General features: G+C 51.5%; 1 protein-coding gene and 2 long non-coding RNA genes across 7 annotated transcripts in view; 1 reads left to right on the forward strand and 2 right to left on the reverse strand.

Annotated features, from left to right (window-relative positions):
* The window catches only part of LOC148118263 (uncharacterized), a 165430-nt gene that overhangs the window by 123029 nt on the left and 20616 nt on the right, over nt 1-21785 (reverse strand). The window lies entirely within an intron of this gene.
* Nucleotides 1263-19721, reverse strand: LOC148118266 (HAUS augmin-like complex subunit 8). The gene is made up of 11 exons (XM_087900901.1): nt 19557-19721; nt 15445-15494; nt 13110-13162; nt 8698-8764; nt 6261-6356; nt 5914-6023; nt 5561-5626; nt 5320-5478; nt 4833-4974; nt 3478-3787; nt 1263-1615 (listed from the first exon to the last, which is right to left on the reverse strand). Exons 1-11 carry the CDS (start codon nt 19583-19585, stop codon nt 1453-1455), a joined length of 1245 nt encoding a protein of 414 aa, XP_087757027.1. The 5' UTR covers nt 19586-19721; the 3' UTR covers nt 1263-1452.
* Nucleotides 19873-21785, forward strand: part of LOC148118267 (uncharacterized) — a 45444-nt gene continuing 43531 nt past the window's right edge. Inside the window, exon 1 of one of the 5 annotated variants that reach the window (XR_015736158.1) lies at nt 19873-20022. This is a non-coding gene — a long non-coding RNA (uncharacterized LOC148118267). The remainder of the gene's footprint in view (nt 20023-21785) is intronic. The other 4 variants (XR_015736159.1, XR_015736160.1, XR_015736157.1 and 1 more) reach the window with 4 other exon arrangements.

Below are 21785 nucleotides of genomic sequence, written 5' to 3' on the forward strand. Positions count from 1 at the left end.
GAATGTGGCCGGATTCTCTGAATGTGGCTGGCACGAGGACTTTCTGAGAAGCCATTGACAATGACACTGGGACTTGTTTCCTCTGCATATACTGGATTTTTGGGATCCAGTCTGTTTGGATGCTCACCTTCCTGGACCTGGAGGGAGGGGGGAGGAACTTGAACTTCCCACAGGGCAGGAAACCCTGACTGCTCTTAGGGATGGAGGAGGAGAGGGAGTGGGAGGAGTGGGAGGGTATTGGGAGGAGGGGTGGAAATGGAAACTTTTTTAAATTAATAAACTTTTATAAATTAAAAAAAATAAATTACCGCCTGGCCCATTAGCTCTAGCCTCATATTGGCTAACTCTCACATCTTGATTAACCCATTTCTATTAAATCTGTGTATCACCACGTGACTGTGGTTTACTGGCAAGATTCTAACCTACGTCTGTCTCAAGCCAGAGATTCATGGCGTCTGCCACACTGCCCTTCTTCCCAGCATTCTGGTCTGTCTACTCTGCCTATCTAAATCTGCCCTATCAAAAGGCCAAGGCAGTTTCTTTTATTCAACCAATGAAAGCAACACAAATACAGAAAGACCTCCTATACCACCACAGGATTGCTCAGTCTCAGTACAGTTAGGAAGGTGATTGGCTACCCATGACCTTGGACTGAAATCTCTGGAATCTGAGACAGAGTCAGCCTCTGGTGTGGGAAGTCTTTCTGTATATGTGTTGCTTTTACTGGTTAATGAATAAAGAAGCTGCGTTGGCCCGTGATAGGGCACAGTAGAGCTAGGCGGTGAAAACTAAACTGAATGCTGGGAGAAAGAAGGCAGAGCCATGAGACACCATGTACTCACCAGAGGGGAAAGATGCAAGCGGCCAGCTGGAACCTTGCTGGTAGGCCAGGAGCCTCACGGTAAAATATAAAATAATGGAAATGGATTAATCCTAGATGTAAGAGCTAGCTAGCAATAGATTTAAGCTATTGGCCAAACAGTACTGCAAATAATATAGTTTCTGAGGGATTACTTCATGGTCCGGGCAGCCGGGAATGAATAAGCGGACTCCGCCAACAAGTCTCAGTCTAAAATGGCACCATGTAAAGGTAAGAATCTGGTTCAGCCCCAGAACCCAAGTGAAAACTGGCAGGGTGGTCTTTGCTCCTGTTTCCAGCCATCAGATGTGGAGACAGGAGGATCCTAGGCCCAGCGGCCAGGCAGCATAGGAGGATGCCACAAACGGGTTCTCTAGAGGGTCAGTACAGAGGGACAAATATGTGAGCACACATCAATCAAAATTTATTATCATTACCCAAACCCGCAAGTGCTGCTGATAGAAGAAAGTGTAGAAAAAGAAAAAGTGCACAAAAATTCAGAAAACTGAAAGGCTGGAACATCCTCAATCTATGAGGTTAATGCCCAGAGAGAACGGAAACAACCAAAAAGTGGGATGAGGCCTACACTGGGGTTAGTCCTGTCCTGGAGGGGGCTGTGGGCCCCTGAGGGCATCTGGACCGAAGTACCACTGGCTGCAGGTTGGGGTGCCCAGGGCCTCTTCCCAGACTTCCTGGTTTACCAAGGCTGCCTCTTTGCTGGCCAGGGAGGAAAGTTCCATCACCTGACTGAAGATCCTGTGGGCAGAAGAAAGAGAAGGGACAACAAGAACTCTAATGGAGATCTTAGAAAAACAAACTTGACAGGTTAGAGAAATAGGTTCTCTTCTTCCATACAGATCCTGGGGACTGAACTCGGGGCACCAGGCTTTCCTTGCTGACTGATCTCAGGACCCTAATGGTGTCTTTGGAAGTCAGCAAGGGTTGCTGGAAACTTGGGGGTAAGTGTGCATGTGCCCATATGTTGCTGGAGACAGAAGCAAGGACTGTGCATACTGAGCAAGAACTCTGAGTTCCCTCTATCCCCAGCTCTCCCTCTTTTGAATTCCTGAGACAGCACCTAAGATTCCTAGGCTGACCCTAAACTGATGGCCCTCCTGCCTCAGCCCCCAAGCAGCTGAGACAGCCGACAGGTCTGGCCCCCAGGCCTAGCAGGAAAGAGCTGTGTGGCCAGCCTTGAATGCATTCATCCTCCTGCTCACCTGGGACCTCAGTGGTGTGCCCCACACCCTCAACAGTGGGCAAATTTTATGTGAGGAGACCTTGTTGGTGCCAGGCTAGATGTGAGACTCAGCCATTACCACATGGTCATGCCCTGTCTGTCCCTTTATGCAAGGCCAGGGTCTGAAGGCTTTAAGAGCCCCTAGGTGATAAAGAGCATGTGTCCAAGTGTGAATACCACGTACATCTGTACTGCTCAGATACTGACAGGAGAAACTTGTGGCCGTACAGTGGTCACAAGCATAAGGGAGACATCCTCAGTCTCTGCTCCATGTGAGTGGTGGCTGCCCTATCCTGTGGGACAGTGCTGGGTGCGGCGTGCTTCAGAATCCCTGAGAAGTCCTATGGGCATCTCCTTAAATGCATTTTTGGGGGGGGGGCAAAATGGCTCAGTGGATGAAGGTGCTTGCTTCCAAGCCTGCCTAATGACCTCAATTTGATCCCTAGGGCCCACAAAGTGGAAAGGGAGGAAAGAGAGAACAGACTCCCAAAGCTGTCCTCTGACCTTTACACATAAAGGTATGTGTGCGTGTCCAAACACATAAAAATACGTAAAAAAAATAAAACCAAAAACCCAACACGTGTGATGTTCATGCCTGCCATTCTAGAACTCTGCAAGCTGAGGTGGGAGGATTTCTGCAAGTTCAAAGCCACACTGGGTTACAGATTGAGACCTTGTCTTAGAAAAACACACAAAACAACAATGTTCCTCAAGAAACCACCAAACTGGCTAGGCAGAGGAGGTGTACATCTTTCATCCCAGCTCTTGGAAGGTAGAGGCAGGTGAATCTCTGAGTTTGAGACCAGCCTGGTCTACAGAGTGAGTTCCAGAGAGAGAAACTCTGTGTAGAAACAAAACAAAACAAATAAAAAGAAACCCCCAAACATCCTGCTAAGACTGAATTCTGAACGACGTTTAACATGTGTTGAGCAACTGGCAGGCTCAGAAAAGGTTCCCTCTGTCCCCTGCTGGCCCAGAGCTGCCCTGTGTAGGGCATGAGACTGAGTGTGGGATGGGATGCTTTCCTCGCCCGTGGAGATCTCAGGTCTCTATTGTCCCCAGTCCTACTCTGCTGGACTCTGGCACAGTATGAATCGATGGCTTCACTGCACCCAAGGTCCTAGTGTCTCAGAACTCAGAAGTGGGCTAGGAGTTGAACAGTGACTGCCAGTCACTTGGGCAGCAATGATACAGCCTGACCATTCTGGCACTGCGGTGGCAGTGAGGCACTCAACAGCAGAGTCCCCAAAAGCCCAAACAGTCTTCACCTGAGATAGCAGCTGGGTGAGGTTCCACCTCTAGCAACCCAACTGAAAAGAAAGGGAGGATGGAGAGAGGAGGGAAGGGATGGAGGGGAAGGGGGAGGCCTGACCCACACCTGTTGAGTTCTAGGTCCTTCTTGGTAATTAAGTCCTTGAGTTCCTCTAGCAGGCATAACACCCGCGCGCTGGCGTCCGGCATCTGCGCGCTGGCGTCCGGCATCTGCGCGCTGGCCTCGGGCACCCGCGCGCTGGCCTCGGGCACCCGCGCGCTGGCCTCGGGCACCCGCGCGCTGGCCTCGGGCACCCGCGCGCTGGCCTCGGGCACCCGCGCGCTGGCCTCGGGCACCCGCGCGCTGGCGCCCGGGGAACAGATGCCCAGCTTGCCCAGGAGCTGCAGGGTGGTCTTCAGGGCCGGCTCCAGTTCATCTGTGGAGATACAGGCTGTTAGCAGGACTCTGGTGCCCAAAGCAACAGCTGTTTGAGCTGTGCAGAGTTGGCTCTTCTCTCACACTCAGGGAACGGGACCAAAGGGACGGATCTTAGGAGATCTCACTCGTCCCTGGAGTGTGAGTGCCAAGCGCAAGCTGGTAAGGACAAACCCAGTGGGGAGTCCACAGGTGCTTGTGTGACAGCTGCCCAGCAGGGCTCCTGTGGACCAGGGGAGCTGAGGCTTCGGGCTGTAAGCTGCTGCCCTGTTCTCTCACCCTCTGTCCTTCCACTGTGAGCGACAAGCAGGAGGCACCTGCCAGATGAGGCCTGGACCCGTACTTCCTGGCCTCCAGATCTAAAGAGCTGAGATTCTGGTATCTGCAGCAGCTGTGTGTCCCAGGCACAGACCCGCACCATACACAAGCCAGCATGGTCATGAGGGTTAAGGACTTGTTCCTGCTGTGTCTGCAGTGCAGAGACTGCTGCTCAGTCCTCACCTCACAGTCAGCGCAGGGGGTTCGTGCTGGGTACAGACTTGCTAGGGGCGGTTTGGTAGGAGGATCGCTACAGGTTCCAGGTCAACACTGTGCTCTTTTTTGAACCCAGGGTCTCACTGTGTTGTAGCTCAGGCTGGTCTGGAACTCATAGCCTCCCAAGAGTCAGACAATAAATGTAGGTCACTGTACCTTTTTCTTTTGTTACATAGTTCAGGCTGAGTAAACACTGTGCAGCTAAAAAGTCCTAATGACGACGTCTGCTCCAGAGAATCCCTCAAGTGACCTCTCCAACACCCCCACCCTGTTGGTAGGGCCCAGGACTCAGGGCCAGTAGATAGGTCACTCCCCCACTCTGCCCCCAGAATCTTCCAGCAGTGAGGTCCAGCTTGGGGTTGGAATCCTGACTCAGCTGCCTATGTCCTACCCATACTTGTTCCACACGGGTTCCAACACCACCCCAGGATAGAGGCACCTAGAATATGGTGCATGTGAGCCTTGGGGCTCCTTCCTGCTGAGGCAAGGCCACACAGCAGGGCTGTTCCTACCTAGGAGCTCCTGCCCAGATCCCTGCATGTGGATGCCCCGCACGGGCAGCTCATGTCGAGTTGCGTCCAAGGCTGTAGCCAGTGTCTTGTATTGCTCCTTGAAGCGCTCTGCTACAGCCTGGAAAGGGGTCAGCGCCTCTATCTGCAGGCAGAAGGGGACACCGTAAGACACACTGTGCTCACTCGCACAAGAAGGGCCTTGAATGTGCTAAGCCCTGCAGTCTCCAGCCTCATGGGCCAGCCTCCAGGTAACAGGACCCCCTCTGACCTGCCCTGGACTGGGAACTGATGCTGTGCTAAGCTCCACGGTGGGACAACATCAAAGCTGGCAGGTGCCAAGGATTCTGCACAGTGTGTGGCAGAGACAGGAGTCCCATACATTACACTCATATCAGGAGCCTAAGCAGACTGGGCAGAATGCAAGTGGTGGCATCCTGATCCTGGCTCCCTCATGCACCCCTGGCCTCAGGAGCATGCTCAAACCCACCTGGGCATCCAGAATGGTTTCCAGCTCCTGATGCTTCTGCTGAAGCAGCAGCTTGCGACGCAGCTCGAGCACCCGCTGCTGCAGACGCTCCTTCTCACGGTCCATGGCCGCCAATTCCTTCTCAGCCTTCTCCTCCAGCAGAGTCAGGTTCTTTTCCATCTGTGGGGCACAAGACCAACTCAGGTGAGGTGGGGAGGTGACAGAAGACACATGGTGTTTCATGAGGCCCAGTTAAGCTCACCTTCACAGACAGCAGGGTCATCAGCAGTGTCTGCGACTCCATCATGTCCATGGTCTCCTGCAGATCCTGAAAGAGTCCTGCTGTTCAGTTCCCAGTAAGCCATTTTGACCTGGCTCTTCCGGGCATGGCAGAACCCCAACCTCTGTGTACTTTATAGGTTCAAATACAAATAGTGTCCGTGGGGCTGGGGATGGAGTCAGGTCACATCTTGCCCAGAAGTGTATGGGTGTCTCCCCACTCAGTATATGGGCACCATAGCCCTAGCCTCCATCCTGGAGGACTGGCTGCCTCTGCCCTGGAGCCTCAGCTGCTGGGAGTCAGACCTACCCACTGCCCGCTCCCCCAGTGCTCACCTGTTTCTTCTTGGGAAGGGGTGTCTTTTTCCGAGTGGCACAGGACGTGGACTCAGCTTTCTTTGCCTTTGTCATGGCTGGTTGGGGAGCCGTCCTCAACATGCTTGTGTCTAAAATAGACCATTTCATTCTTTCCCTTAGTTTTTGGAGATGCAGCTGTCACCACCCCACCTGGGATCTGCCACCCCGCCTGGCAGGAGAGAACACCTGGGACCCACTCCCAGGCCTGGTGTGTATGAAAGGCACATGCTGGTCTCACAGCAGTGAGTCAAACTGGCGACAAGGGCTGCCCAAGGCTGGGTCCTCATTACAAGCATGGTCTCAAGGGGCTAAAAGAAACCAGTTACCTTTGATGGACGAAAGGTCTAGGGAGGGTAGAGGAGTGCTGTGCCCTTCCAGCATGGTGGACTGCAGGCCTCCTGCTCCCATCACTAGGCTGTCTTCTGCCCAGAGAAGAATGCCACGGTCAGTGCCATTGAGCCCGCACCCCTTGGTACAATACAGCTTGGGGCCACCAGGACTCTTTTTTCCAAGGTGTGTGGGTGCTAGACTCTTGCACCTGTGAGCTCCCAGCTGAGGCGAGGGGCAGCTTCTCAGGTCTCTTGTTCTTGGGCATAGACTACAGAACCGGGATCTCGATAGCCTCTTTAATTGCCTTCTGTTTTTAGTAAGTTATTTACTGTATTGAGTGTGACTGTTTGGGCTGAATTTCTTCCATGCTAGTCCTAGGGATTGAACTCAGGTCACCAGGCATGTAGCCAATGTCTTTACTGGCTGAGTCATCTCACATGGGAGAAACCTTTTTAAGTCTTTTAAGATTTTTTTTTTTTTTGGTGGGGCCACCTCCTTTAATCCTAAGGGCTTACACCTTTAATTCTAGCACTTGGGAGGCAGAGGCAGGCCGATCTCTGTGAGTTCAAGGTCAGTCTGGTCTAATGGAACTAAGTCCAGGACAAACCAGGGTTATACAGAGAAACCCTGTCTTGAAAAACAAACACACTGCCAGGTGGTGGCAGCATACGCCTTTAATCCCAGCACTAGGGAGGCAGAGGCAGGCAGATCTCGTGAGTTCAATGCCAGACTGGTCTACAGAGAGAGTTCCAGGACAACTAGGACTGTTGCATGAGACACCCTGTCTTGAAAAAAAAAAGATTTACCTCTGCCTTTTCTCTAAGATTTTACTAGATATACAATGTTCTGCCTACATGTATCCTTGCAGGCCAGAAGAGGGCACCAGATCCCATTATAGATGGTTGTCAGCTACCATGTGGTTGCTGGGAATCGAACTCAGGACCTCTGGAAGATCAGGCAGTGCTCTTAACTTCTGAGCCATCTCTCTAGCCCCAACAAATCTCTTCTCAGAAGAGCAAATTACTACCAAGCAGAATGTAGTGGCACACTCCTTTAGTCAAGCACTCAGGAGGCAGAGGCGGGGGATCTTGACGAGTTGCAGGACAGCCTGCGCCACACAGTGAAACCTTGCCTCAAAGATGAACAAATAAAAACCTGTCACCTTCTCAGGCATAGGCATTCTGTTACAGCCACAGAAATAGACTAAAGGGCTAATTTATTAGTCTATTAGAAATAGACTAATGGTGCTATTAGGCTTAGTCTTTCTTCTTTGTGGAGGGCACATCCTTCCCTAGCTGGACAAGCCCTGGGCTGACTACACCCATACACCACAACCTGCAATTCTAAATATAAAAAAGAATCTATTCTTTTAAAAAAGTGGTGGCCTGTGAGAGAGGTGGGCAAGGACTCTATTTCCTGCTTTTACAGCAGGGCCGAGCAGGGAAGAGTCAAGAAACTTCATGCCCTGTGTCAAGAAAATGGGATGGTTTGGCTGGCTGAGCCCATAAAGACACTTCCTTGCCTGGCAAGTCTGATAACAGGCTCGATCCCTGGAACTCACAGGAAGCTGGAGAGAGAGAACTCCACAGCGTTGTCCCTCTGACATTACATGTGCCAAGACATCGGGAACAATGACGACAAAACGAGAAAAACAAAACCAAACAAACAACGCTCCTCAACTTTGATACTCAGACCTCTGGGCCAACTAGATCCTAGCCAGGGGCATCCTGTGCACCAAGTGTCCAACCAGCAGCTGTGGTTCATCCATCAGAAGCCAAAACCCAAATAAAATGTCTGCATACACCCTAACCCTAGTCAGTCACTGTTAGGTGAGCATCCTGTTTAGGCCCAGGCAGGTCCTGACTCCTGACTCGTGCATCTTCAGGCACAGTGCTCACAAAGTCACATGAAAACGTCCCAGTCAGGCTCATGTGCTGATCTCATCCCTGCCTAGGAACAGAGAAATTTTGTTCCTTTTGAGATAGGGTCTCACGTACACCCTGGCTTCAATGTAGACCATGTGGCCAAGGATGACCTTGAACTTCTGATCTTCTTGCCTCCACCTCCCAAGTGTTCAAATGTCAGGCACCCCATTGGTTATAGTTTCTGCAACATCCCTAAACTAACAGCAAGTAGCAGCTCCTGGCCAATCCCAGGCTGCTCCCTGGATCTGCAAGGAGTTTGTGGATATATGGTTGTGGCCTCAGACACTCTGCCTATGCTCCCATTACACACTTGAACCACATCCTTTCTGACAGAGACCCTTGATGCTAAATTTTCACAGACAACCTGACGCAATCTAGGATCACCTGGGAATTGCAGGACTGTTTGGATCAGGCTAGACTGTGGACATGTCTGTGAGGGGTTGTCTTGATTGCCCTGGGGGAGGCCTGGCAGCTCCTTCCCACCCACCGCTCCACCCCTAGCACTCACCTTTGGTCTTCTGCAATGTGCTGGTCTTTCTTCCCTCAGGTGACTTCCCTCCAGCGGACACAGAAGCCTGTTATGGAAACAGTCAGAGGTCAGACGGAGAAGCAGGAGTTTTGAGACTGTGAATACAGGACAGTTAAACAGTGGACAGTTACATTCATCAGACACGAGAAATAATGGCACACCTGCTGGACTGCCATCTCGATAGGCGTGTGTTTGTGTGTGCTGTGGAGGGGCTGGCGACTGACTTCTACACGTTACTCTGGACTTAAGACACGGAGTTTCTCCACTGGCATAGTCTACAAAGCTCATAAACACCAGCAGCGGGTGCCAGGCTGTCAGGTACAAGAAAGGCAAGGAGCACGGTGGAGGTTGTATCGGGGTTCATTCTCATTCACCACTGGGTCTGGGGACCCTCCGTGGGAAATAAGGAGACATCAGGATGGAACAGGAAAACTAAAACCTACTCCTTGTCAAAACTACCCAAGCCTATTCAGACTAGAATGAAGAAGTTTGCCAAGTCTGAGGGTCACTCTGGGCAACCACTTGCAATGGCCCTAGGTGTCCAGGCCAGTAGGCTGCAGACTCCCACCCTGCGTAGGTGCTGCCAGCCAGGCCCTCAAGGGCACGAAGAGAACCAGCTGTGAAGAACAAAGTGCGAGCTCTGCTTCTTGCCTGCCTGACAGTGGGGCTCTTGACTACCCTGGCCACGATCACACTGGGACTGCTGCGGCCTTGGCTCCAGAACTCGGAGTCATCGTGTTCTACAACTGCTTGTGCCTGTGCCCTCCCCTCAGACCAATCTGCATAAGGGAGCACACACTCACGCAGACCTGGCTCCATCGGGTGATACTCCACAGAAGGGCTGTGGGGTTTAGGGTCAGACCTACTAAAGAACCCACTGTGAAGGTAACTGGACTGAGTGTGACAAGGAGCTGAAGAGTTGACTCAGAGATTAAGAGGAGAACTTGGATGCAACTCCCAGCACCGTGTGGTAACTCCAGGGGATCCGATAAACTCTTCTGAATGGTTTGCTGGGAAAGGGCTTATATTCAACTGTAGCACCAGGAGCTAAAAACAAAAAGTTGGGCCAGTGGGTAAAGGTGCTTGCCACCAAGACTGCCAAACCAATTTGATGCGCAGGACCCATGTGGTGGAAGGGTAGAATCAATTCCTACAGGTTGTCCTCTGATAACCATATGTACAGTTGGCACGAACCCTACTCTAAAGCATAAAAATATAGTTAAGTTGTAAAAAAGTCACCATGAATCTCATTATTTGTACACTCAATGCCAATTAAAATGTTTCAAAACCACACCCTTAAGAATTCCAGACTAAAAATGGCATGTGCTGAAGCCAGATGCCACCCTCACACATTATACATGAAAGTCTGTGGGAACCCAAGAAGAGCCACATGCTAAGGAGGAACGCAGGGTTCAGGTCTTGAGACCCCCATGCCAGCATGTCCCCGACACTGACTTGGGATTCCACGCAGGCTATCCCCAGCAGGTGCTGGGCTCTGGCACATGAAGGCCTGAACTCCATCCTCACCATCAACAGGTCTGTGTACATACCTGACTGCTGTGGGATAATCTTTTTGTACACTGTAAAGATGTGCTTCTGCCCAAGGCGCCTTCTGATTGGTTAAAAAACCCTGAATGACCAGTAGCTAGGCAGGAGAGAAGGAAACTTGGGAAGAATCAGAGGCTCTCACCATTAAGCTGGCGAGACTCTGAGGGAGTCAGCAGTATAGAGGAGAGGTAATGAGTCACACGGTAGAATGTAGATTAATACAAACATGCTAGTTTTTTTTCTTTCTTTTTTTTTTTTTTTTTTGGAGACAGGATTTTTCTGTGAAACAGTCCTGCTGCCCTGGTCTTGAACTCACAGAGATCTGCCTGCCTCCTGAATGTTGGGATTAAAGGTGTGTGCCACCACCACCACTCGGCAGAGCTAATTGAAACAAATCTAGACTAAGGTCAAGCTTTCATAATTAATAAGTCTCTGTGCCATCATTTGGGAACTGGCAGTCTAAAGAAGGTCCAACAACATATGACCAACAATCGCGGTTGGATGTGGTGACCCCTGTCTTTAACTCCAGCCTTCAGGAGGCAGAGGGAGGTGGATCTCTGTAAGTCCCAGTCAGGTAGGGATATGTAGAGAGACACTGTCTATAGAAGAAAAAAAGGAAGAAAAATCCATAATGGAATATTGGTCTTTTATTTTGGGGGAGGGTTGAGATAGGGTTTTTGTATTTTAATAAATAAAGAGTGCCTGATGGTCTGAGATTAAAACAGTCCCATTTGGTCAGCCTTACAGACCAGGTTATGGTGACACACACCTGTAATCCCAGCCCTACAGAGGAATAAGATGGAGGAGACAGTTCTCAGACAACAGTCTCATTCTGAGAAATCTGGAGGCTATTTCGGACTGATGTAGAGGCAAGAGCCAGTGGCTAGCTGTTTTGCTTTTTAGACCTTCAGGTTGAAATTCAATTTCCGACCCTGAGCTTTTATTAATCATGCTTCAGGGTTTCTCTGTGCAACAGACCTATCTATCCTAGAACTACCCCTTGTAGACCAGGCTAGCCTTAAACTTACGCCTGCCACCACCGCCTGGCTGGTCTTTCAAAAGCAAATTTAGAACTTGTGCTCAAAATGACATGAGAGCTGCTGCCTATGGCTGCTGACAACAGGTCATGAAAGCCAACAACTGAAGACCCTCAGCCTCACTAGTGAGAAAATGTCCAAGGTGAAAAACATTTGAACAAACAAACCAGCAACGATGTGAGAATTTAATGGCCAACAAGCAGGGCTGTGTGGTGTGTGGTCTGGCAGTCACTTTGCAAGTCTTAAGACCTGAGTTTGAATCCCCAACATCCACACAGAAACAAATCCATGAGAACCTCTCAGCCTAGCAAGGGATGAGGAACACAAAAGGATCCCGAGAGCTGGCAGTTCAGTGAGATTCTGTCACAAAAGAAAGACACCTAATATTTCACTCTGGCATCCATCCATGTGTACATGCATGGTTGTACAAACAACCTGCTACACACACAAACACAAACACACCAACCCACACCCACCCACACACACAGGAAAAAGAACAAGGACCAATGCAGAGCAATGCCCACCATCAACTGTCTTGGAGACACCTACTGAAATCACAGAAGTGTGCCTGGGAGAAATGTGAAATGGTGGGGCAGTTTGAATAACCACTGGGTAGGTTTTGGTGATGCCAAACATACAGGTCTCCACAGGTCTCCTATTAGTCAGCTTCCAGGAGGAACGGGAACATACAACACAGCCCGAGCACTCCTTATCCAAAACTGAAATCTGAAACTCAAGAATATCTGCCCCACACTCAGGGAAAGGGCTGCTCAGCTGGAAGTGGCTCCACTCAGGACATCTCATAAGATACTCCAAGAATAAACCTGTGAGAGGACTCCACCCTGGACCAGCCCTTCTAAGATCCATTCAGCCTCAGGAGAAAGCAGTGGGCTAATGTTATCATGACAATAGACACCCAAAGACTCCAGTCAGATCCAGGTCACCTAATGGGGTACCAGAACCAAAATGCCTTATATAGACACACGGGGGCATTGTGGCCAAGCCTTCAAGGAAGCAACAGCCACAGGGTGAATGGAAGCAGGGATAAGTAACTTGGGGAAGTTGTCTACAGGGTGATGTAAGAATCCATTCCCTTAAACCAGTCACAGCATCAGGAAATCCTGGGAACCCTCACCACATTTCCTGGGGCACAGGCCAGGCAGATGGGAACATAACCCTCTGATAATCATAAACCAAGCCTGTGCTCAACAGTGCATCCTAACCCTGATAGACAACCAGGAACCTGGATCCTGTGTTCCAGGGATGTGTCCCCACAGGGATGAGCCTGCAGCTGGCTCAACTCTCCAGGGCACTCCCTGACCCGAACACGTTTCCCCCATTCTTCCTATGCACTGCAGCTTTTGGGGTGCCAGGCACATGTGTGGGCCTCAGGAAGACCCGCCAGCCTTGCTTATTGACAGCTGAAAAAGTTGCAGAAGCGAATGTCACCAAAGTCGGACACTTCACATCATTCTGGGTGGGATGGAAAACTCCCCCCGCCAGCTGTGCCTGTGACCCACACCGAATGCCGCTGTCAGTGCCTATCACTCAGGAGTCTCCCGGGTATGGAGGGGATAGTGCCGGAGGACAGACTGGACAGACTTGACAGAACAGAGACCCCCAAAGCAAGAGAGGCAAAGGAGGTACATAGGACTGATGGACACTGGTGCCACTCTCAGAGACTCGGGACTGTGCCCAAAACCTGGAGGCTGCAAAGGTCCCAGTGGTGTCTTCCAGGATCAGGCTGCAGCTGCCATGTGCTCTCCACCCATTCATAGTGGCTCCAAGAGTAAAAGACTCCATTACCTTCTTAGTTTTCTTTTCATAGTCCAGATATCTGGACTCGACCACTCTTCCTCCTGCAGACGACACAGTGCTTGTTAGAGAACAGGAATACTGCACCATGAAGACACAGGGCATGACCGGGACCCCACAGTGGAGAGCCGGGGCCACTGATCCTTCATGCTCAATGACAGGAAAAGCACCAGCCTTACTGCCCCCTGCAGACTGGCTCCTTCAGTCTCCCCATGTATGCACATGGCAGCTACTGCATGTAGGACCTTCACGGGACACTCAGTGTTTATAAGACACTTATAGAACGTCTCTTCTATGTGGGTCCTTGGAGTAGGAGCAAGTGCCAAGTAAGTTCCAAGATAGTAACATTCTAGAAAGTGAAAGCCAGGGGACAGTGGGATGGCTCATTGGGTGGAGGGCTTGCAACCAAGCCTGATGACCTCAGTTCGACTCCCAAGAGCCTTCCTCTGACCTCTATATGTGCACCATGGTATCCCCCTCACCTTAAGAAAACAAGGGCAACTTTTTAAAAAAGGAACAGGAGAGATGGCTCAGTGGTTGAGCACTTGTTGCTCTCGCAGAGGACTGGAGTTAGGGTCCCAGCACCCACATGGATGCTTACAACTGTAACATCAGTTCTGGGAGATTCAACACTCTCTCTGGTGTCCAAGAGCATCTACATTCATGTGCACACACCCCCTCCCACCTACCAAAACACAAAACAACAAAAACCCCACAGCATTTTGGGTCTACCCCTCTCTGGTGAGTCCATCTCTGTTTTGTGTTTCAGTACAGTAAAGCTGGGCTGACCACCGAGATCTTGCTATTCCCACCTTCCTATCTTTAAATCAGAGGGAGAAAGACCCATTCCTATTATGAGGGAATTCCTGTTATGAGGGAATGGCCATGCTGGCATGGATTTGGTGGTTTCTCGCTGAGATCCCGCAGAGACTCTGAGAGCAAAGGTAAAGGATGTAAAAAAGGCCACGTGAGAGTCTGCTGGGGCTTGTGCCAGGACAAAGCTTGGAAAATGCAGCCCAGATGTAGGAATCTGACCCTGGTACAGTTTAAACATGTTGAGCCTGCAGCCAGGACAAAGAGGCCTACTGGTCTATGTGCCCAGGCCAGCTCCCAGACCCTGTTTGCAAACCATGGAAGACTCCAGATTTCTCATTATAGCCGGTCTGTGTTCATTTGTAATCTCAACCACTCATGTTTCTCAACGAAATGAAGCTAGCAGATTAAAAACTAACAATAAAGTTAAAGACAGGAGAGTCCACCGCAGCCCAGGGGCAGGGAAGTCGGGGCATACGTGAGTCGTGTCAGACTCTGTACCGTTGGGTTGGGGAGGTCTATGTCCATGCTCTTTCCTCCCCCACCCACTCCAGCCTTTATCACGGGTGGGACCCTCATGAGATTCACACACAGATCCAGACCCACTTGGCAGCGGCTGAGCCAGGGCCGTGTGTCCTGGCCAGTGTTAACAAAACCAGGCAGTATGCAAACATGTCATAGGTTACACACAAAACTGCCAGGCCGGGGTCACTCAGTGGCACAGTGCTCAGCTGGCACGGTGAGGGCCCTAATTCTACTTCTGCCATCGCAGTAAACAAACAAACAAACAAATCTGCTGAGGATGTAGGTCAGTGGTTAGGCGCTTGCCTAGCAAATATGGGGCCCTGGGCTCCATCCCTAAGACCAAACCCCACCAGGTCCAGTGATCAATGTCAACCCTGAGGGTCTGAGTCTAATACTTCATAGACTCCTATGGTGCAATGAGAGAAACAACCGCCCAAATTATGGGCACTTGCTGCTCTTCTAGGCACCTGAGTTGGTTTCAGCACCCACACCAGGCAGCTCCACAGGTTTCTGGATGGAACTTGGATCTGTGGTCTGTGCACATCTCGAGCACTCTCCAAGGGACAACCACAGTCACATGACACTTCGGGGACAGAGACAACCCTGAGTCCCCAAAGGCATGTCACTGAGCAGTGGAAGTGTCAGACTTGTCTCTGTCTCCCCCAACTCCCCGCCCCCAAGAAACCCCTTTCATGAACTAGATGGCACCCGGGAGGTTGGGGCAGGAGGATCAGGAGCTGACCGACAACCTGGGCTCCATGAGACTGTTTCTCAGAGAACAATCAGCAGAAAGGTTCTGCATGTAAGGTGCTTGCTTGCTGCCCAGCTTGATTGATGACAAACTGACTCCCACAAGTTCCTTTCCGACTTCTATACTCATGATACGACATGCACACCCCCCAAAGAGATCAATACACAAGTAATTGAAAAAAATTAAACAAAAATCGTTAATGAGGACAAAACAAAACACTTTCCTTAAAGAGCTCACCTGGTACTCTTCTTCCTTTTGTCTTGGGGGTACCACTGGCTACGGGCTTCCTACAAGAGAGAAGAAAGATGTGTTATTCATCTGGCTACAAGATCTGCAGAGGCCAGAGCCACCTTCTGTCAACTGGAGCGGGGCATGTGAAGGCCGTCCCTAGACAGGCAGGAGGTTGAACCTCCACAAGACCAGCTTCCTCCTGAAGACAGTAGAGCACTGGCCACAGGGATCAGAGCTTCCCCACCAGGGCAAGATCCCTGTCTCAGCAGCCAGAGAGGTGGCAGGGCTTCAGAAGGGCTGGGGCTGAGGATTTGCAAGCACAGGGGCTGGAGAAGACAGGAGGGAAGAGTCTAGCGGTAGGGATGAGATGGCAGGTTGGGGAGAGGACAATGACACAGTCTTTCCCTGCAAAGGGCCAGTTTCCTAGGCTCCCCAGTCACTGTCATGACCAGCAACTACTCAACTTTGCTATCCTAGTACCAAAGCTGACACAATGGGCGGGCCATGTGGCAACAAAACTTTGCCGACATAGCACATGTTGGGTCACAAAACGCTCATGTGTCACCAAATAATTGTATTCTCTAAATATTTTTCATTTTTATTTATTCTGTGTATGTCTGTGTGAGTCCAGGTGTGTACCGTGGTGCCTACAGAGAGGTCAGGGATAATCTCAGCATAGGTCACGTTCCACCTTCTCATCCACGGCTGCGTATACCAAGCTAGCCAGTCCTCACTCCTGGAGGCTCTCCTGTTTGGCCTCCCATCTCCCTGCAGGGTGTGCTGGGACTGAAGGCACTTCTGCATCCAGTTTTTACGTGGTTTCTGGGGACCCAGACTCAGGTTGCCAGGCTTGTCCAGTGATAATTAACACCCCCGCACCAACAGGGTCTCACTCCATAGCCAAGGCTGGCCCAGAACTCATCATCTTCCTACCAGGGCTGGACAGACAGTTCACAGGATAAAGAGGACTTGAGCTCAGTCCCCAGCACTCCAGCTCCGGGGATCGCAAGCCTCTGCTGCACTCACACGAGCACACCTACATGCAGGAAGTTAAAAGCAGGGCTGGCGGTTCTGGTGCTGGCTTCTTCCTGCAGCCTACAGATGGTGGGGCTTGGCCTTGGGAAGCAGGGCAGGTGCACCTGCTGTGGTCCCTCAGGGTGCCCCGGGGTCTGCCCATCAGTCATGGAGGCCTCAGCAGCATCGCCTTGACCTGTCCTGTGCCCATCACTACCTGTGTTCAGAGCTGGAAGTCTGAGGTGTAGTGCTGGTCAGGAGGCTCCACCCACAGGCCTCTTCTCTTTAGCATTTCAGCCTTTTAAATCTGATGTAGTATGTAGTGCTCACGTCCCCTGACATGCACTCGGAGGGCAGAGGATGACTTCCGACTTCCATAGTTGGATCCTGGGAATCCTGAGCCCATGAGGCTTGGTGGCAGCACCTTTACCTGCTAAGGAAGCTGGCCTGGGGCTGGGTGTGGTGGTGCAACCCTATCTGCAGAGGCAGAGGCAGGTGGATCTTGTTAGGTCTCAAAGAACCTTGGGTCAAGTGTCTAAGTGAGGTGCCTACTTAACTTATCTCTCAGCATTCCAAGTGCCTGTCACAGAGCCAGCCTGGCAGGCGTACCCTGCCCCTACCCTGAAGTTCCCCAGCTTCTCTTTTCTATATAACTCAGCCATTTTGTCTACTTGGTCTGCACGTTTCTAGTGCTCTCTTTGCTCCTTTACAGATCTGAGAGTATGGCATTTACCAAAAGAGCTTCTAACACAGAGACATGCCAGCTCCCACAGCATCCTATAGCTCCTCCAAGAAGATCCGTGGTTACAAAGATCTTCTGCCTTGAGGCTTGCCTTTGGGTTTGGCAAAGACACCCACACAGCAAAAAGCGGCCTTCCACCTCTTCACCTTCCTGGATGCCACCTGGGGACTTGAACTTTTCATCCTGCCAAGACAGGTAGACTAAATCTTGCCCCCACAGGAAAATCTTGGGGCCTCTTGTACTCAGCAGCTAATGGCAAGCACTGCCTCTAGGCTGATGTTCTCCAAGGACTAAGAAGAGACTTGGGATTGCCTGCACAGCTAAAAAAGGTGTCTCATTTTTGCCCATTTATCCCCTTAGAACTGTCTAATGGCATTTGATGACTTAGGGTACTGTTAACTTATGACTTTATCCATGGCATTTGATAACTTAAGGTACTGGTAGCTCATCACTACATTTGTTAAGTTTCCTGCTAAAATACAAACAGGTGTGCCTCTTTCACAGGCTTCATAGTTCAGATTAACAGGTGTATCTTAAAAACCCAGAGTTCCCAATTCCCTTTAATTGTCTTCTAAAAAATGCGCAAACCTTTTAACCTAAAGCAATAGCCTTTTGCTATGACACCAAGATGTAAATCTGTTCCAGTTCTCTTACAGATACCTACAGGTTTCTGGAAAAAGTTCTACTGTTGTATCAAAAATCAGGTCTGGTAAGTAAAAATAAACAAACAACTAACAGTCTTCTAGAGCCTGTTGTAACCCCATCCATTTTCAAGCATATTTTGCAGGTCACTCTGGCCGTCTGGGCCAAGACCAACTTACAAAGCGCTCTCCAAACAATGTCAACACCTGTACCAACTCTTCTGGATCAAGGACACCTAACAACTAAAATCTGGATTTATCTGCTAGCCCCATTCATAGGGCCAATAATAACAATTTTTTTTTCTCCTAGCCACCTGCCTTCTCATCTCCCTCAAGAAACAGCTGCCTGAGGTTTCCAGGATGGCAGTAAACAGATGCCGCTCCAGCCACGTCTCTCACTGAGCATGAGCCCAAGAATTCCCCCTTCGCCAAGGTCACCCCATGGTCGCACGAAGTAGCCAGACTTGAGTTGAGGTTTCTATATCCAAGAGTCAGGACCACTCCCACAGGGCATTTGGGCTGTCCCCCAGAAAATGAACACGTGGTCTCCCCTTCTCTCTCTTCCCCTTGTCATGCTTTCCCGGTGCCACCCAGGAGCGCTGCATCAAACATGGGCATCTTTTACTAGGTCTAATTTGGTCTGATTGGAATTATTTGTGTTGGCAGAGAGTCTCGTCTAAGAAATATTCCTAACAAAATCAAAAACTGGCCAGGTGGTGGCAGACCACGCATTTAATCCTAGCACTAGGGAGGCAGAGGCAGGTGGAACGCTGCGAGTTCGAGGCCAGCCTGGTCTACAAGAGCTAGTTCCAGGATAGGCTCCAAAGCTACAGAGATAATCTTTCTCGAAAAACCAACCAAACAACCAAACAAAAAAAACCCCAAACCAAACCAAAAAGTGATTTATTTGAGACAGGCTCTCAGGTAGGTAACTCAGGCTGTCCTTGAACTCAGGATTCTCCCACCTCCACCTCCTGCCTGTGCTGACAGGCAGGCTTCTAGTGAAGCTCTGGTGGGGTGGAAGAGTTTTTTGACTGTCACTGAATACATGTGGGTGCCATTAGCATCAACCCACCCAGGTGCAGATTTTTGTCAATTTCCAGACATTACTCTCAAGCGATTATTTTGTAACTCCCCGACTCTTCCCTTATCAGTGCTACAAAACTCCTTTCAGGAAAAAAGTAAACCTGAATTCTAAGAAAAAAACTTCCCAAGCTCACTAACAAGGATGAACCCCCGCAGTGCTGTGGTGCAGCAGACTGGTCCCAGCTGCAGCTGGGGGCGCACACTAGTCGTCCCAGAACTCGGGAAGAGTGGCAGGAACTGGAGAGTTCAAAGCGAGCCTGGGTTACAAGAGACCCCGTCTTAGAACCAAAACAGAACAAGTTGCATGCAGAACTCAGGAGGTTGAGCGCGCCCCTAGATGCAAAAGCTAGGAACCCGGAGGCTAAGCTACCTGCTGCCAACACCAATGTACCACGCACAACTCCACTCTGAGCCGCACAGAAGATGCTCAGAGCCCCGGGCTCCAGGCTGAGAGGGATTCGGGGAGGGGCTCTAAGGATCCCCGCTCACACGCTCGGGAACCTGTAGCATGAGGGCTGGCTTGTTGGGGTTTCTGTCCTGCCCGGTACCACACCAGGCACCCGTCAGCCAACGCTCTGGCCTTTGGCCAGCCCTCCGGTGCCCCTATCTCACACCCAACTGAGCCCCCAACCCACCCTGCGTCCCGCTCCGAGGATTCCGCCATTTTCCCGCCTTCCACTCGAAGGGCCGCTTCTCAGGGCTCCGCCCGCTAGGAAGCAGGCAGGACGGCAGAGCGGCAGCGTTCCCGGGAGCGACGAGTTGGAGCCGGCTTCCGGCCCGGGGGCAGCGAGTTTGTAAGAGCGCTCGGAGTGGGCAGGGCTATGTAGGGCCCCGCCTCTCACAGCTCGCGAGAGCCTGAAGACCTGAACGCGCCAAACGCAGTGGGCGTGCCTTGTGTGGGCGTGTCCGGGAGGCGCCCCGCCTCCCTGGCGCGCTGGAGCCCCGCCCTCTCGACCCCTCCGGAACCTGGAAGTGGGAGCGCGCGGGGGAGCGGCCGGCGAGGTGCTCCAGGGCTGGTCGGCTTGGAGCGGTGGGCGGGCTGGCGGGCATCCGGGCGGGGAGTCGGCCGGGGACCGGCGGCGCGCGGCTGCCGAGGTTAAGGTGAGTTCTCGCAGCGGTTCTCCTGAGCGGAGACCCGAACCGGGTTTGGTGCTGATGTCCCGAGGCGCGAGGCTGGGGGTCGCGGGGAGACTGACGGGGATGAGGCTGGCGGGCTTACGGGGCTCGATGGCGCCTTTGAGTGTCGGCTGCGGAGAGGACGTGGCTGAGATGGCAACTGAGGGGAATAGGTGGGTCTCAGGAAATCGGGAGGCCAGGAAGGCGGAGCTGAGGCCTGAGGTGGGGAAAGGCGTCTACGAGCGCGGTCCTAGCTCTCGGGTGTCGCCGAGGTGTGCCTGTGTCCGGCGCTCAGAGAACGGGACAAGGTCTGTGGCAGCCGCTATTGGGAGTGGAGCGTGCAAAAGATGGGCCTGGAAAGCCATGCAAGAACAGCTCCTCAGAAATCCTGAGGTGGGGGGAGGATGAGAAAAGGGCTCCAGCCGCCCGGGAGATGACGGGGTGCAGCCTCTGGAGGCTCGCCCCCGCCTTCCCCTTCTTGATTCATCTTATTCCTGACTTCACACCCCGACAGCTGGGTGATCCGCAGGGGCGAGTCCCAGCGCCCTCTGGGTCTGTCTGTCTCTGCCTTGAAATGCGCATCGCTTTCCCCTCAAGAAAGGACTAGCCGGGTTCTAGGGGAGCTAGGGAGAAGTGCTATCACTCCGAACGGCCGGCCAGCATTTCAGAAGGAAGGGAGCCACCCTCTCAAGAGAGTTGCATCCTTGAACTTACATGGGTAAAACCTGACATACAGGAAATGTGTCCTCCCACCCCCCGCCCCCCGCCGTGGTTGTGAGCTCAGCCCCAGGGAAGCACAGCTGCCAGCAAGCCCTCCGTTCTTTTTCTGGGGTCTCCTAGCCCCAGGGCTTCTGAGGGGAGGCCTATCTGCCTCTTTGGCTCGGATGCAGCCCCTTCACGTTACAGCTCCTTCCTTCCCTGAGTGTTGTCTGATCTTAGACTCCAGAATCATAAGGTGTCCAGGAATGACTGGAGGTGACATGGACAACTGAAAAGTTGTCAAAGGCCCATCTGCTCCTACAGGGGCCTGGAACTGCCTAGTTTTGGATGGCGTGACTTTCTTCTTTCCCCTTCCCCATTGCTAGAATTCCCTATCTGCTGTGTGCTTGCAGAAGAAAGCCAGGTTTAGAGTTCCATTTGGTACACAAATCTGAATATAAAGAAAGTCTCAGAGACATGACTGCCCTATTCACTTCTGGAATGTTCTGTAAGAAAGCTCTCATCTTAGCCTGCCCTAGGGCACACTGCTCAGTCATGCCTCTTGCAGTGTCAAAGACTGCTTGGGTCTGGAGACCCCAGGGAGGCCTGAATCTTCCTATGCCAAGGCCTTGTGGTTTCACCGTGCACTCAGAACATGTGACTCCGTGGGGGTCTCCTGGAAGAAGTGCCCTGTGTCTGGTTTCCTCCTCTGCAAAGTAACTGGGTTGGTTTGTGTCAGCGTATTTCAAGAGCTGACCCCACTTACTAACTTTCATGTTTCTGGTACATACCCTTGGTTTTACGCAGCCCCGACTTTTCTCTGTCTCCTGCATTGCAATCCTGGCATGGAATTTAGAGCCTTACACATGCATGCTGGGTAAGTGTTCCACCATGGAGCCATACCCCTAGCCAGGTATCCAGTATACTTCTTGCACAAAGCTCAAAGCTGTAGCTTTGACCTCCTGGTTGGGTAAAACCCTCTCTCAAGTCCAGCTGGTGACCGTGTGGGTCAGTTGGGGACTCAGGACTCCTGGCTTGACACCCTTCCT

Source organism: Myodes glareolus, chromosome 23, assembly GCF_982192425.1.
Source record: "Myodes glareolus chromosome 23, mMyoGla1.1, whole genome shotgun sequence".
Classification (NCBI taxonomy): domain Eukaryota; kingdom Metazoa; phylum Chordata; class Mammalia; order Rodentia; family Cricetidae; genus Myodes; species Myodes glareolus.